This window comes from Melospiza melodia, chromosome Z (assembly GCF_035770615.1).
Source record: "Melospiza melodia melodia isolate bMelMel2 chromosome Z, bMelMel2.pri, whole genome shotgun sequence".
Taxonomy (NCBI): domain Eukaryota; kingdom Metazoa; phylum Chordata; class Aves; order Passeriformes; family Passerellidae; genus Melospiza; species Melospiza melodia.
In genome coordinates, this window is record NC_086226.1 from 9,989,461 (window position 1) to 10,005,055 (window position 15,595).

At 42.4% G+C, this 15,595-nt stretch overlaps 1 protein-coding gene across 6 annotated transcripts in view; it reads right to left on the reverse strand.

The window, feature by feature from the left end:
• PDZD2 (PDZ domain containing 2) overlaps positions 1 to 15,595 on the reverse strand; it is a 201,584-nt gene that overhangs the window by 18,377 nt on the left and 167,612 nt on the right. For 5 of the 6 annotated variants that reach the window (XM_063180983.1, XM_063180979.1, XM_063180984.1 and 2 more), the window contains 10 exons: positions 15,179 to 15,293; positions 13,376 to 13,449; positions 12,989 to 13,208; positions 11,832 to 11,949; positions 9,275 to 9,407; positions 6,387 to 6,468; positions 5,343 to 5,446; positions 4,413 to 4,581; positions 2,479 to 3,269; positions 1,171 to 1,315 (listed from right to left, as the gene is read on the reverse strand). In XM_063180983.1, coding sequence (XP_063037053.1) covers positions 1,171 to 1,315; positions 2,479 to 3,269; positions 4,413 to 4,581; positions 5,343 to 5,446; positions 6,387 to 6,468; positions 9,275 to 9,407; positions 11,832 to 11,949; positions 12,989 to 13,208; positions 13,376 to 13,449; positions 15,179 to 15,293 — 1,951 coding nt within the window. The remainder of the gene's footprint in view (positions 1 to 1,170; positions 1,316 to 2,478; positions 3,270 to 4,412; positions 4,582 to 5,342; positions 5,447 to 6,386; positions 6,469 to 9,274; positions 9,408 to 11,831; positions 11,950 to 12,988; positions 13,209 to 13,375; positions 13,450 to 15,178; positions 15,294 to 15,595) is intronic. The other variant, XM_063180981.1, reaches the window with a different exon arrangement.

Genomic DNA, 15,595 nt, shown 5'->3' on the forward strand with positions numbered 1-15,595 from the left:
TCTCACACAAACCTGCAGGATCATCCACATTATTTAACTTAGGAATCCATGTTAAGAAGTACTGATTCCTCCTGGAGTCAACAAGGGATAAACACCTCAGGAGGGCAATCTCAAGCAGGCAGATTAGAATTTGAAGTACTCAGTACTCCCCTGCTTCAGCATGGTGGATTACCACCTTTTTTGCCAGTGGGATAGGACAAGGGGAAGGGTGAAGTGCCTTACAAAGTGCTGCCAATGTGTCCTTGCCCCAATGCTATTGGTTTGAAAAGCCACAGCAGTCTAAGGAAACAAGAACAAGATCCTGCCAAGCCTGGAATTCCTTAAAGAACAACTGGAAGTCAAACATCTGGAAGCACTTTAGGTTCCCAGGTACACAAAGGTACACAGAGAGGATCATAAGCTAGAACAAAGCAAAATATTATGTTCTTCCTGAATTTGAAAGGTATGCTTTTCTTTTTCAAACACTCATTTCCACACCACATAATTTGTACAGTCTGTGGGGACTCATATATTGCTGTAGAAGCATAAATCAGCCCTTAGCAGAAAGCAAGAAGGTATCAAGTATTTCAACTCACACTAGAAAACTTTCTGTAATGAAACATGAAAATAAACGTTTTTGTAAGATTTTAGTTTTCTGTTTCATCTTTCTGCACTTCAGAGAATTCTGATATAATAAAAGGGAAGGAAAGAAAAAAAGAAAGAAAAGAGTGTTTTAGTGTCTTATTGTCCATTCATAAAAACATTACTAGAACTTCAGATTTAAGAGAGACAGATTTGATTATAAGGGGCCTATATATTTAATGAACAGGCACAGCAATAACATGATTTGTCAGGACAAGAGTCACTGCCATTTTAGTTACTGGACTGCATCAAATGACTCAGACCTCTGCAAACACTGGCAGGAGGGACCTACTCTATGTGGGAACTTTGAATACTTCACACAGGAGTAGGTTTTCTCCCCTTATCATGGTGCCAGAGAGGACCCTGAAGCTTGACTTGGTGATGAAGTGCTTTGCTTGGCTCACCAATGCAGACACAATGTCTCCCCGTCCTCTTCTCTGAATCCATGTGGAAAGCCAGGACAGCAGAAGGTCAGGCCCAGCAGATCCAAGGACGTTTTGTTCACTTGTACCCAGAATAAATGGTACAAAAGCAAAACTGCTTTCTCACCTGACGCTGCCTTCTGGATCTCCAGGGTTACGGATGTGGGAAGACACTGCATAAGCAAACAGATTTCCTCATACATCATCTTGCTGACGGGGATGCTGTTGATAGTGGTAATCTCATCTCCTACAGCCATCTTGCCCATTGATCCCTGATGCACAGAGAGATTCAAGGAAATTATAAATACACATCAGAAGCCCTGCAGAGATTGCAGGGAAGCAATTAATAGCTTATGAGCAACATCCTCTGTTTCACGTCACTGCAGAGCGCAGGTACCACTGTTGTCAGTTTGCCAGCACATAAATAAAGAACAGACTGTGTTCTGCCAGGAGGAGAATTAAAGATCAATCTAAAACAGGAAGGTCAAAAGATCTGCCATTTTTTTCTGGGAGATGAGTATCATGATGGAGGACATCGCCCTCTTAGTTAAATGAAATGGGATGGATCAGCCCTAGCTTCTTCAGGACTGGAACACTGTGTGTCATTTTTTTAATTCCATGCACGAACTACTTCTCAGGTGAAATTCTCTTAAACTAGTGAACAGACATGATCTGAGCTCTTAAGGTAAATGCTTGTTTCTAAATACTGCAAAAGAAATCTGAGAAAAAGGCAGGAACAAAACCAAATCCCCAGGTCTCACAGCCCTATTCAAACTGCTATGCCATAACCCCTCTTACACTAGCGGCCGCTAATGAGATTAAAAATGCTACAGCCAGGTTTGTACACCAGAGCATTATTCTTCTTTCTGGACTTCTGCATCTAGCAATTCCACAAACAACGTGAAGCACATATCCATACTGGTATGGGCATGTATGAGATGCAGAAGAGCAGCGTGTTACTGGTTCTACTCCAGCCCTTGGCAAACCTGGCCAGCACCTAAAGCCTCATGGTTCCAGATTCCTGTAATACGGGGACATGTGCATATAAAATAGTAAAGCATAATATACATTTGTTACCACCATCCTCTGCCACCAGGATTTACTTATTTTGTCTTTGCCCATACTTAGAAAACAAATACAAAAATCGCATTCCCTCAAAATTGTAATTGCAAGAAGGGATGAGGCCATCTCAGTGGATCTGTGTCCTGCCTCTTTTAGTTTCAAATTAGCCTGGGTGCACCTCTGAATCAGAAACAAATTATTTAGCAGCAGCTCCAGAACAACATGGGGTGGGACATTTTGCCCAGCAATGACAAACACCTCAGTTGTGTTTACTCTCAGCAGACCACTTGCTTAATAATAACCATGAAAATAATAACAATCAGCCCCACAATGGGAAAGTACATCACTATAAGGCACTCAAATTACAAATTACCATTTCTGCTGGCCCTCCTGGCCGCATCCCTGTGACGACAACCTTTAAGGGCATGGCTTGGATTTCCAGATCCAGGCCGAATGACTCGTGCTCATTGCGAACCAGAGTGACGACTTCAACCTGGCCCTGCCCGCCCACATCAGGGGCTTCACACTTCCTGCTGTGAGGGAGCATCCTGGCAACAGGCTTGTTGTAAGAGCCATGTTCCTCCGTCCTGTGTCTCTGAAGGCTTCGGCACTCAGTGCTCATCATGCTCTTCACTCTGGTGACTGCTCTGTGCTCAAGTTTTGGCGATCTCTTGGATTCAAGCTGTGCTTCCCGGAGCTCCCTCAAACTCAGGCTGCCAAGACGAACTTCAGGCACACTTGAGTAATCAAATGCTATGATTGGGAAAAAAGAAGATTCAACTTGCTCCAGTGTGCTGTCTGCAGACTCTACAGAGTTGCTGAAGACAGAGGAAGATGTCTCCATGCCACTGTATCTCGATGACTCACTGTCCTGGCTCTCATCATCGATTTCTACAGACGAGGTTGTAATGACAATGCCAGCATCCTCCTGGCTCTTGGCCCTCTGGCTTCTGTGCAAGTGGGAACTTTCATCGTCATCACTGGCATCACCATCATAGAAAACAACCCGCCTCTGTCGGTGAAAGGGGCTGCGGGCAGATTTGGGGCTGTCGCTGAGGATGCCAGGTCGGACAGACTCCACAAGCTTGTTGTGATGGCCAGATGACCTCCCACTAGCTGGAGAAGCCAAACCATTTGCTTTTGTCACTCCTGCATCTCTAGCAGCTGGGGAAAAAAAGAGTTATACTTTAATTGTACTTACAGATGATCTTTAACACCGCGCATTTCACTGCAGCAGAATACATGTGTGTCTGTTTACAGAGAAAGCTTAACTCTTCCTCACAAAGCAAAAAGCAGGCTTTTCATGCCCTCCCTCTAACTACAGTAAACATCAAGAGGACAGCAGATAGCACTACAATTTATGGGTAATTCCCAAAATCAGTTCATTAGCATGTCTAGTTCTATTTTCAGTTTACTTCTAAATTATGACTACGACTCAAAGAAGAAAGGGATGCAAATTCAAATGTGTATTTTAGTTTAAACAACAGATTTCCTATCACATTTTCCCTGAATCTAAGCTCAGGACTCCTGGATTAACTCACAGAGAGTAAAAATTGCTTTCTTGAACCAAGACTGAAATACAACAATCAATTTCAAATTAGCAAGTAGCAAACCCAAGAACCCTTCCCACGTTCTCCTTAGAAAGAACTGCATCTCACTTTGTGGGAAGTTAATTTGTTTTGCTTTTTCTGGTGGCTAGTTAGAAATACAAAAATACTTTTAAACATTAAATAATTTCCACAGAAAATGAGACAAAGAAATTACCTGAAATTACTTTACTGAAATTACAGGAAAGAGAGAACAAATTACTCCTTTGAATTTGTGATGAGGTGCACATCAGTAAGGACACACAAGCTTCTTTCAGTCAGTTATCATGGGAGAAATATACACAAGCAAAATATCTGATGTAAAATTGCACATTTGTTTGTTTTTATACATATATTGACCCTCTCAAAGTTTCTGAGATAGCTATGAACAGTCTCCACAAATGTAATAAATCAGATGATTTGAAAAAATACCCCAAACTCTGCAACACTATCAAATCTAGTTTCATCCAAACCAATCAAATTCATTTCCACACTATCAGAACAGAGTCTTGAACAAAATATCATGGAAACAGGCATTTCTATGGATTGTTGTAAATTCCTTCAATTTTCCAGAACTTCATGCGATCAACAATGGCTTATAATGCCACTGCCTGGCATTTCTTCCCAGCACAGGGACCACCACAGCTCTCCTGTACAGGAACCCAGCCCTCAGTGACTCTGCCCCACCAGCCCAATGACCAGACACATTTGCATCACTTACTCAGGCTGCCAGGGAGAAGAGAGCCATCGTCCAGCCAGCTGCTCCTGTTCTTCTGACGGAGCTGCTCCTCATCACACGAGCCAGGGACAGCATCAGAGAAGGGGAGATGGCTCGAACCATCGTGGGAGAAGTACTGGGAAAGCTCTGCCTCAGAGCTGACGGATCCCTGCTGAAGAGAAGTGACCCTGGTGACCTGCTGTCCTCGATGTATAAAGCCCCTGCCTGCATGTGAGCCCCACACAGACCATTTGTATTGCTGTGTCAATAAAATTTAAACCCTATTTTTAAAATAGAGCACTTGTCAGTATACTGAGAGCCAAACTGTTGAAACTGGATGTCTGAAACACTGCACACCGACACATTTTTAGCCAATACAATAAATAAAAAAGGATTCCAAATCCCACTGCTTTACAGGGGTGGTTCAATGCAGAAACAAGGGATGAAACAATTCAATTTTGCAGCTCCCTTTGTTCTACACTGAGAGAAGTTTGTTCTACACTGAGGGAAGGCTTTGTACCTCCAGACACAGTGTCAATGGCTTCCATGGCTTTACCAGGAAAAACAGATTCTTCCCTGCAATGGCTATATAAGGGGACTTAGTCTCAGCCTTCTGCTCACAGGCTCAGATGCCTCCTGCTAACTTTGTGTTCCACAGAGCAGGGGTACCTTGGACGTGGCCAAAGGTGGGACCCCATATCCTTCTCTGCCATGCTCTGCACATCACTCCCAAAGGCTACAGTCACAGAGAAAAAGAGAAGTTTGCTGCTGTCACAATTTAAATGTGTGACACAAGAAACAAACCCTTTTATGGAGCTCATGTGACAGGGAAGGAGCCTGCAGGTTTGGTTTTGAACCCCTTGACCAAGTAAGAGCTTCAGTAAAAGCTGAATTTGAAGCAGGCTCTATTTTTATTGCATCTAATCCTTTTACCCGGCTTGCTGGCTCCAAGAAGCGTTTCATAGTCCAGCTGAGGGGAGATGAGGTCTCTCCTTGTTTGGCCTTCACACTAGGAGATGGACTTTTTTGCACAGCTCCTGTTAAACACAAATTAGTTAGATGCCAAAAATTAAAGTTGCAGTCCATATAATCAAACAGGCTTCCCATTAGTTTTCTGAGCTGGTGGCTGCATTTAATCCCATTTACTTAGTATCTAAATTGCTTTCCTAAAGTGAGATTTATTCAGCATTTCACAAGTTCTCCCTCAGATCAGATGGAATGTTACACTAGCCAGGCCCAGGGCAGTGCTATGAACAAGAGAGGAGCAGGAGATGGTCTTCCCCATCTGTTGGAGCATGCTGCTGACCAGGGGCAGCCTCAGAAGACAAATCAGCAGCCACTGACACCGTCAACTTGAAAGCAGATCTTAGCTGACACACATAAAAAGGGGATCATAACAGATCTAACATTTCTGTCTGAACATCACCTTATTGGTCACTCTGCCATTGCCAAAAGTTTGCTTTCATCTGTGAGACTTTAGGAAATGCTGGAGTTCAAACACATCACAGAGATGCCAGAGTACACATCTTGACATGACTTGAAAGATCAAAATGGTGTTAAAACATGTAGTCCAGCATGGAACACCTGGACTTTTTCAAATGGTCAAAATACTTTTTGGAGTTTTTTTGCCATTAAGGTCAAGCATACATGGATGGAGTAGACCCCTCCTGCTCTTTCCCTACTGGAACATTGTGGTTCCTCTCATCTTGAAAAAAGTTCAGAACCACCACCTCTTGATAACCCTACTTTCAGGTCATGGCAGCCCAGTGAACAAAAGCAAGTTACATAAGCTGCAGAGCTGATCCATCTGAACTGGATGCTAAAATTTCTGCAGTGGACAGAGTGATGATACTCCCTACACTGTTCTGCTGTCTTGAGGGCTCTCAAAATAATAATGCTGGGGAACTTCAAAGCATGCCCTTAAATGCTCCTGCATCTGTGAGAGAACAGGCACTAGAGAAGAGAACATGTTGCTACCTGTGACGTGAGAGGAGCTGGAGTCCTTGCTCTCTCGGTGGGTAGTACGTGCAATTGCTTCATCCATCTCCTGCTCTGAAACCTGAAGTGGAGTGGAAGACAAAGCTCAAACAGGGTACAAGAAATTACAAGAGTCTTACCACTTATCTCAAGTGTATGATGCATCAAATAAGCCACTATTTTTAAAGATGCAATAAAGAAGACCTAGTTGAGTGCTCCTAAGCCCTTGTCCCCTGACTCAGACTCTCTCAATGCCACTTTCCTGCAAAAACCTGGAAGCAGAAGCCTGCCATCTGCAAGAAGACTGCTTCCAAGTGACACAAAATATAAACAAATAAAACAGTCCCAGACTTAAAGAAATCAAATGAAGCTATTAGAGCACAGTTCTAACTCAATTAAAAGCTGTCCATTGATTTGTTGAGAAAATGCAACTTTAAAATAGACAAAGACTGCTTTGTGCAAGCACACATCAGAAACTTAAGCTATTCTACACTTAACCCACCGGAAGAATACCAGACTTCCCATAATATTAGCTGTCTTTTTAATTTTCTTTTCTCCTTGCTTTTAAAAAGAAAACTTAAATCAGTAATTGGAAATTAATGTTTCTCTGGTTTAAGAATAAATACTGGTTTACCATATTTGCTAATTTAGCCCATAATTACTACCATACATTTAATTCTTATTACTGGAAAACATATGATTTTATACAGGAACAACTAGTCTGCAGGAATATATATTTAAGAACAGAAAGCAAATTAATTCTGTCAAAAAATACTTTCTATGCACATTGATTTACATGAATTAAAATTCAGTATAAATAGAGACTACAGACTTGAGTCTTCCTGAACCATGAAGATTTGAGAGATTCTGAAGCAAACTCAGCAGTTTAAACAAAGCATAAATGCCATATTCAGTCAGAATAACAAGCAGAAAGAAAATTTTGTGGTATTTCTTTTGGAAGTACATGAAAACACCAAAGCAAACATACTCAGCAGCAAAATGTACTGTGGATCTTTTGTGTTATAAAACAAGAAATTAAGTATAAAAATGTTCGAAACAACATGAACCTTTGTAAAAACACGTCTCTGTTTCCAGCCTGTGTCATGACCTTACAGCAAACCAAAAGTCCCTGAGCTTCTGGGGCACAGGGAGTTCCTGCAGAACATGGACCAGATCCTTAGACTATGCTCCATGGCGTTAACACAAACTTTTAGTAAAACATATCCCAAGAACGAAAACAGGTCCCAGGCACAACACAGTGCATTTTTTAAGTTAACCAGAAATCCATGCTTCTGCAAACTCTGCCAGCTCTGATGTTTAGCATCCTTTCTGTTCAGGCAGTTCGAAATGGAAAGGGACAAGTTAATTCATAACTCCAATCTGCATGCTGGCGTACTATTATAAGCAAATGAAAACAATAAAACAAAATATCCACACTTATTTATCGATCCGCCAGTGCTTTCAGAAAATGGGTGACAGTAACAACAATAAATACGGGTTCCTATAGGGATGCTCCTCCAGAGATCCAGCCATGAGAGCTTATGGATTCAATATTGCCAGGATTATGGATTCAGTACTGGAAAAATGCTTTAGGGTCTCTCCAGCTCAACTTTTAGCTTTTCATACATTTCTTGGCAAAGGATTTGTTGTCATCTTAAATATCACTTATGGAAAACGGTAATAGGAGCCACTTAATAGTTTCCCTGTGTTACTGAGTAATACCAAGCAATTAGCTTAACTCAGTTCATCCTTTCAGCAGACACCAGGTTAGGTCACTCATCAGCTTTCAAGACCCCACCACAGCAAGAAGAGGGACAGATGAGAAAGGGCAGGCTCTACGGCACGGCATTTTTATTTCATGCTTCTTACAGACAATCCAAAAAGTCTGTAAGCCTTAATAATGCAATCACATTGAACCATTGTTTTGGTTCAGCACAGTACACAGACTCACCAGAAATACTGTTATCTTAGGCTATAAGCCCAGTTCTCACCCTCACCTCTTTCTTTCTAGCAGCACAAGGCCTTCCAACAAAGATAATAAACTCTGGAAAGCAGGCCCCTGTTTGTTGACTGTATATTTGATTTAGCAGAAAATACACTATTAATTACAAAATAAGAAACCTGAGTTCTCCTAGATATGGCTTTCTTAAGGCCATTTGTAGTTATGAGTTCAAAAGTCAGAGCTTTCTGGACCCACTAATGCAAATATTTTTACAGCTTCATTCCTGTTTAAACAGGAAGGTTTCGTACACTCATGAAATTCTTTGAAATACTGAAATAAAAGAAGCTGTTATTCCCTATAGCTTGCCTAATAGGCTTTCATCTTCTATCATCAATTTTTAAAAAATGCTTGAGAACACTTACTTTATAAATACAGTCTTATTTCCAAAATGACCTTGCACGGATTCAGTAGCAGTGTGCTCCATATTCTCATGTTTTAATTCCTGAAGGAAAACTTTGATCTTTGGATAGATTTTACTTTATTACAGTTGATCAATTCAAGCTGTTGATACATATATTCCTGGCCCTAAATTATATTCTACTCAAAGACAAATTAACTACAAAATAAGTTTTAGGAGGAAGAGGTCTTGCGCTGTATTTGTGTTGCTACTTCATCCAAGTACCAAGAAAGATGGGAACACTTCATTCAAGCAGTTCCAGGAAAATGCAACTGATGAGTGGGTGACTAAGTGAAAAGCACCAAGAACAGTCCAACATTGCTATGACTTACAAAACTAGGAAGCATCATTACAATCCTGACATCTTGCACAATACATGCCATAGCAAGAAAAAGCCATTTTCTTCATTTTTCGCTTTTCCGACAGCAAGACTCAAATTACAGTGCCAGATGAAAACAATCCAGATACACTTACTCATTTTCTCCTCACCTTTGGGTTAGGATGACGACTAATGATTAGGCTGACTGGTCCTGGTCCACACTCACTGAGGATTGCGTAGGCTTCGCTTAGCGCTGCGTGACGCAGGCTCACAGAATCCGCCTCCAGAATCTGGTCACCCCGGCTGCACAGAGACACAGAGTCACCTAATCACAGCCACCTTCCACACAAAAAAACCTGTGCTTTCAACTGATGGCCAAGATTTTTCAAAGACATAAGTGTTCTGGAAAAGACGTGACTTTCAAAGAAGGTGCTGCTACCAGTGACGTGAATGGTTTAAGTCCTCTTGAGTTCACAATGGAGGCTCAGAGATCCCTTCTGCACTTACTGTCAGTGCAAAAAATCTCTATTGAATCAACCAAGAAAACTGCATTCAGATCAGGGTGAAAGCAAGCTTCAGTTCCAGTTCTGCATTCAGATATTTATTGAGCACAGAAGAGGAAAAATGGGATTAAGATGGGCTGTTCCTTCATGCCATACTGAATTACTTAGCAGAAACACTGATAAGAAATTCATTACTTAGATATGAGGTTATGAAATTACTCCAGGAAAAGATTGAGCCTGGTAAGCCTGTATATGTTAAAAATTATCATAGAGAACCCATTAAAAAGGAAAAAGAAAAAACAAAACAAAACTCTCCTGAAAGAAAAACACACTGTGTGATTTAAAAGGGCATGTAGTGATATGACAAGGGAGTATAGCTTCAAACTGAAAGAGGGTAGGATTAGAGCAGGTGTTAGGAAGAAATTCTTTAGTGTCAGGGTGGAGAGGCACTGGAACAGGTTGCCCAGAGAAGCTCTGGAAGTGTTTGAGATCAGGATGGATGGAGCTTTGAGTAAGCTGACCTAGTGGAAGATCCCTTCCCATGGCAGGGGATTTGAAACAAGACGATCTTTAACATCCCTTCCAACCCAAACCATTTTATGATTCTACGATTGTTTAGCTCTATTTTCTCAGTTTTGTAACTCTTGCTTATGGTGCTCAGACATCTGGAACTATTCAAAAGAAAATACCATCAACTAGGGATATCATTAAAGCATTCTCCATAATTCCTGAAACATTTGCTTTGAACAGACCCTCTCAAGGAATCTACTACTGCCAGCTTGTGTTGGGCTACTTGTGACAATGACACTGTGGTGTGTGACACTATGAGTACACACACCAAACGCAAAATAACAATTGAAATTCAGTAACCTGCACTTCTGGTAGAGGCTGAGGAAAGTAAAGAGTGACTTATCAGTTGTGCAATCATTTCACTGCTCTGCCTATTCCTTTAGACTTGCACAAATGGAGTCACTTACACAGCCACATGACTGAGAGAGGGAGCTCAGATACAGAAGAGCTGGATTCAAACCTCCCCTGGCATTGCAAAGCCAACATTTGATTAACAATGTTTTCCAAAAATCAAAACCACCCTGTAAGTCTTGGCCTATGAAGCCATAAATCGCTGATGGGACAACAGAAGCAACGTCTCAAAGAAGCAAGCTAAAAATTTGGGAAGCATGCCTGGATATAATCAATCACATAAACCTAATAAACAATGCAGCTGTTACATACAGTCATAACCAGCACTGCAATGTTTTCCAAAGGGGCCTTCAAGAAAGCAAGTTACCATTAAATGCTGTCTCCTGTAGACATTTCTATACTGTAGGAACTTTCAAGGGTTTTGGCAGCAATGCCACCATAAAATTATCTTCTTCCCTTATTCCAAGAAATCAAATTTCTATTGCAGTTTTCCTGGCGAGCCAGGAAACAGAAGGCACTCTCTTGCAAGGCATTTGCTCAGCCTCTCTGCACCAGTGCTCACATCGCACACTCAAAAAGGATCACACAGTCCCAGCACCTCTTCAGCACAGTCTCCCCTCTGGAGCCATGCTCCCAGCACCCACCAGCATTTATGGAGGAACGCAGAAAGTGGCAAGGCTTTCTCCAATGGTTTTCAAAAATGAAGCCTCCACAAGAGGAAACGCAAGTTTTTGTCACTTAATCCAGTGTAGGCACAAGTGAATCCTGGGAATGATTGCTTCTTAGACACATCCCTTCTCCATGACAGAGTGCTGCTGGTCAGCCTGCAGCAATCCTTCCAGACTGAGAGTAAGAGCCTGAGCCATGGGCACAGGCAGCAGCAGGAACATTTATCCCAGCTCTTTTGAGGAGAGTTTCAGGTGACTGAGCTTTTAGCAGTGCTCTGCAAATTTCCTCCCAGTCTGGGGTCTCTGGCTGCAGCTCTCACAAAAAAGCATGAGGCTGCACTTCTTGCTGCTCCCCTTTTTCAAAGGGTGCTATTAGGCTCAGCTTTCTGTATAGAGAATTTAAAAAAAAAAACCAACCAAACAACCCAGACCTTAATGATTATGCTGTTTCCAGAACAAAGAATAATGTTTTCTGGGCATTTAATACTACTTTGGAATGTCTTAACATAAATGTTTTCTTTTTGATGAACTCTTAAGTATAAATTTCCTCCCTGCTACATGAACCAATAGGTGAAAACAAAATCTCAATCGATTTTATTGTAAAACCACTCTAGCATGTTTCTGCTTTAACCAACCTTAATCTGCCATCCATTTTAGCCACTGATCCTGGGGCCAGGCTGTGAATGTAAATCCCGGGTGAACTGTTTTCAAGTGTGAGACAACAGGCACCAATGCCGAGCCCGACCCCTGGCTCTGTAAAAAACAAGAGGCACAAAGAAACGTGGCAGATTGTAATCGCAAAGGACACACAAGTGTTTGTGTTCCCACATACCATCTGAGTTCAGGACTCGTGTCATTGTTTCAGGGCTGGCCTTAGGTGCAGTCAGTCAGGAAGCTAAGACCAACAAGTGGAAATCAGGACTGAAAATAGCTGATCCTGGCTGTTTTCTGAGATAGATGTATCTCAGAAAATACTCTGGGCACCGTGGGAACCTCTTGGAAAGGTCTGATCTGGTCCAAGGCACAAAGGAGGAGAGGCAGCAATCCAATCAAGATGTCATCTAAAACTACTGCAGAAAATATGAGCACAGAAGATGCTACCAATTGTATTGCTCTCTTTTGTTAAATATCTGTATGGCATTCCTCAGCAAAGAAGCACAAAGGAAGGTGAGGCATTATCTCTGGTTCAATGGTCACCCCTGTCCACTTTCACCTCTGCTTTCCTTCAGGTAACAACATCCCTGTTTTAGGGATCACTGGACATCTTACATTCTCTCTCAAAATTTTGAATCCAACATTTAATATCACTGTATTATAAGTCTTAAAAATAGGCATCTTTGTCTACCACATATAACATAAGCTTTAAGTTTATAATGAGCAATTATTAACGAGAGCAACCCTCGTGGAGGAGTTCAAACAGATTATCGGGGAGCTTTTCAACACTGTTCAGCTTTGCCTTCCCTGGAGACGCTCTTTAAGAGAAAGGCACAGCCTCTTGGGCTGCCAGGAAGCTGATTTACATTTTGCCTGCTATCTCACAGCCCTCTTCTTTCAGCAGCATGGATACTCACTGCTACCCATAAGAGGCTTCTGATTCTGGGAAAGCAAAATGCAGGAAGGGGAACTCTTCAGAAGTTTTTGCATTAGAGGGTACTTTCCCCCCCTCATCCTGTGGTTCCATGTCAAATGGGCATACTTGGGTATACCAGGCATGGGAATCTCTAACCTATTCCCAAAAACTCCCCAAAGAAGCAGAGATTTGTTCTCCCGGCCCGTTTCGATGGACGCTCACCTTTATTGAGTGTCACATCCATGACGATCCTGTCCTTGGGGCCGGGTCCTTTGCGGCTGGAGGAGGAGCCCTCGGGCTCCTCGAGGCCGGGGACGGGTGTGGTGCCGCCGGCGCTGGGGGAGCTGGAGCGGCTCAGCAGGGTGGGGGTGACGCAGGGCGTGAGGCTGGGGCTGCGCAGCCGCGTGCGCACCGTCAGCGTCACCACACCCTTCTTGAGTTGCTGCAGAGACAGCACAGAACCACCACCGTGAGGGGACCAACCTTTGTACACTTCTCACCAAACCTGCACACGGCAACTCGCGACAGCGCAGGAGTGTCAAGCTGAGGGTAGGAGGTGGCAATGAGTGAAGAGGAGTGTGAAGCTCTTCAGCGCTATATCTGTGTTACCTTAAACCTCTGGATGGCCTCCTGATGGGTCAGTCCTTGCAGAGACTCTCCATTAACTTCCAGGATTTCATCCCCTGGTAAACAGATACAAAAAGTGAGGTCAGCAATGTAAAGACTACAAAGATTTAAAACATCCTTCCTGAACATGAGGTAATCTACTACTATAAGGATTTCAGTTAACTATCCAATAAAAAGCCTTTTATTGTTCTCAATTTATTTCCACTTGTACTAATGTCTCTACAAGTTACTAGTGATGGATTACCAAAGTAACAACTGTTCTCCAGCAGAGATTCTGAACTTGGCATTCCCATTCCCACAAACAAGCTGCAAATGCTGTGGATTTGAACTGAAGTCTGAAAATTATTATGACATGAAGTCCAAAGGTACTATAAAACTGCCTTTCTTTTGCAAGCTTTAACAGGAGAAATGAGGAACTAAGTGAAACACTACAGCACATCACTTCAAAGCCTGTCCGAGAAAACGAACCTTGCATCCACGTGCAGAAAGCAAATGCCTTCCCTTACTAAATGCCTGTGGACAGAGAACCATGTAGTAGCCCACACGCTGTGACAACAAATGTCTTTTTCACCTCAAGGAACATGTCCTGTCAGATTTCTACCAGCTTCCAGGCTCTAGGTCTTACTACTTACATCCAGCTGAGCTATCTACCTTCATTTTATTAAAAAGAGAGTCAGCATGATCCAGATCCACTTCCTGCAATTTTACTTGCATCTGGGCAAAATGACATGGGGCAATACTGTCAGCTAAGTCTACCCCTCCTCTTCTTTCCTAGCTTCAGTCAAGAAAAAAGAAATGAAGAATTTTCAAGCTATGAACAGCCTGCAAATGATTCCTGGGTTTACGGGACAGCTGCTACTTGTTGGCTTCCCACGGCAAGTGCACAACCTATGATGCAGGGATGCGAGCTTCCCTCTGGCAGCAAGTGTGAGAGTTGGCACCAAAAGCAGCCTCAAATACAACAAGTGTGATAAGACAGAAAGAGGGGAATGATGATATGAGGAGAGAAGTAACACAGGAGCAGCTTGAGAGAACTAGCACAGGAGCAGCTTTCCATAGAAGCAAAGTAGCACAACCCCTGTAGAAGGGCTGTAAACCACCACTCTGAACTCATGGTCACTTTGTACTTTCAACACTAAAGAATCTGTCTGTCAGAATGCTGTGTCACAGCACTCAAGACCATGGTGCAGCACACACAGAGCAGGCTATGCATTCAGCTCAGATACTAAGATTGGAAAAGCAGTAATAAAATCTGGCTATATCTCCTTCTCTAACTAGAGTGATCTTACTGCCAATCCCATCTTTTTTTTTTTTTCCTTTGGTAATGATTCTTGTCCTGTCAGAATCATACCAGGAGGCTTAGAGAGTACAAGGGCCCAAAAGAGCCTCTCCAGACTCCATGTCCCTTTATATAATGCCTTCTCAGTCCAGCATCTTTAAGCTAGGTGCGGTTGGCTATCTATATTTTCCTGCTGTCACTGACCCCCTCCAACTTTGAGAGAGAATTGCAGCTTGCTGTTTGGGCAAATAAAGTTCATGAAAGAGAAAGGGTAAAACAAAGCAGCCACCACTATTCTGTAGCTCCCCCTTCTCAATATGAAATACAGTCAGGTTAATTGCCATGAATGATCTTCCACAGGATGAACAAACAGGGAATTTTACATTTTCCATAGCCTCTTGCTGCTGGCCAGGTGCCTAAACATATCTGTACTTGAATTTTCCTCCTGGACTGAAATAATATCCCACTGTGGTCGTTTATGTGAGGTTGGATTCTCTCTACCATACCTTCTTTAAGCCTTCCATCAGCAGCCGCTGCTCCATTTGGGAATATAGTCTTCACAAAAATCCCCATGCGTCCACGAGCAGAATCCTGACCTCCCACAATGCTGAATCCAAGACCCTACAGAAAAAAGAGATTTGAAGTGATTTTCTCTTTTCTGTAGGAAAAGACACACAGCTGGCTCCTTACTCAGTTATCATCTGTGTGAGAAAGTCTGCCAGTAATGTACAAGACAAGGGAAAGATGAAAACCTAAAATCTTCTGATGAATTGTTTGGCCAACTTACTCTCTCATCCCATTTCTCATTTACTTTCACTCCATTATCAACACACTCATCAGCCCAAAATATAGCAGCAGGCACCCTAAGCTGATATAGCAAAAACTCCGAGAATATTTTGTGTTTTGTCAAAACATGGGGTCAA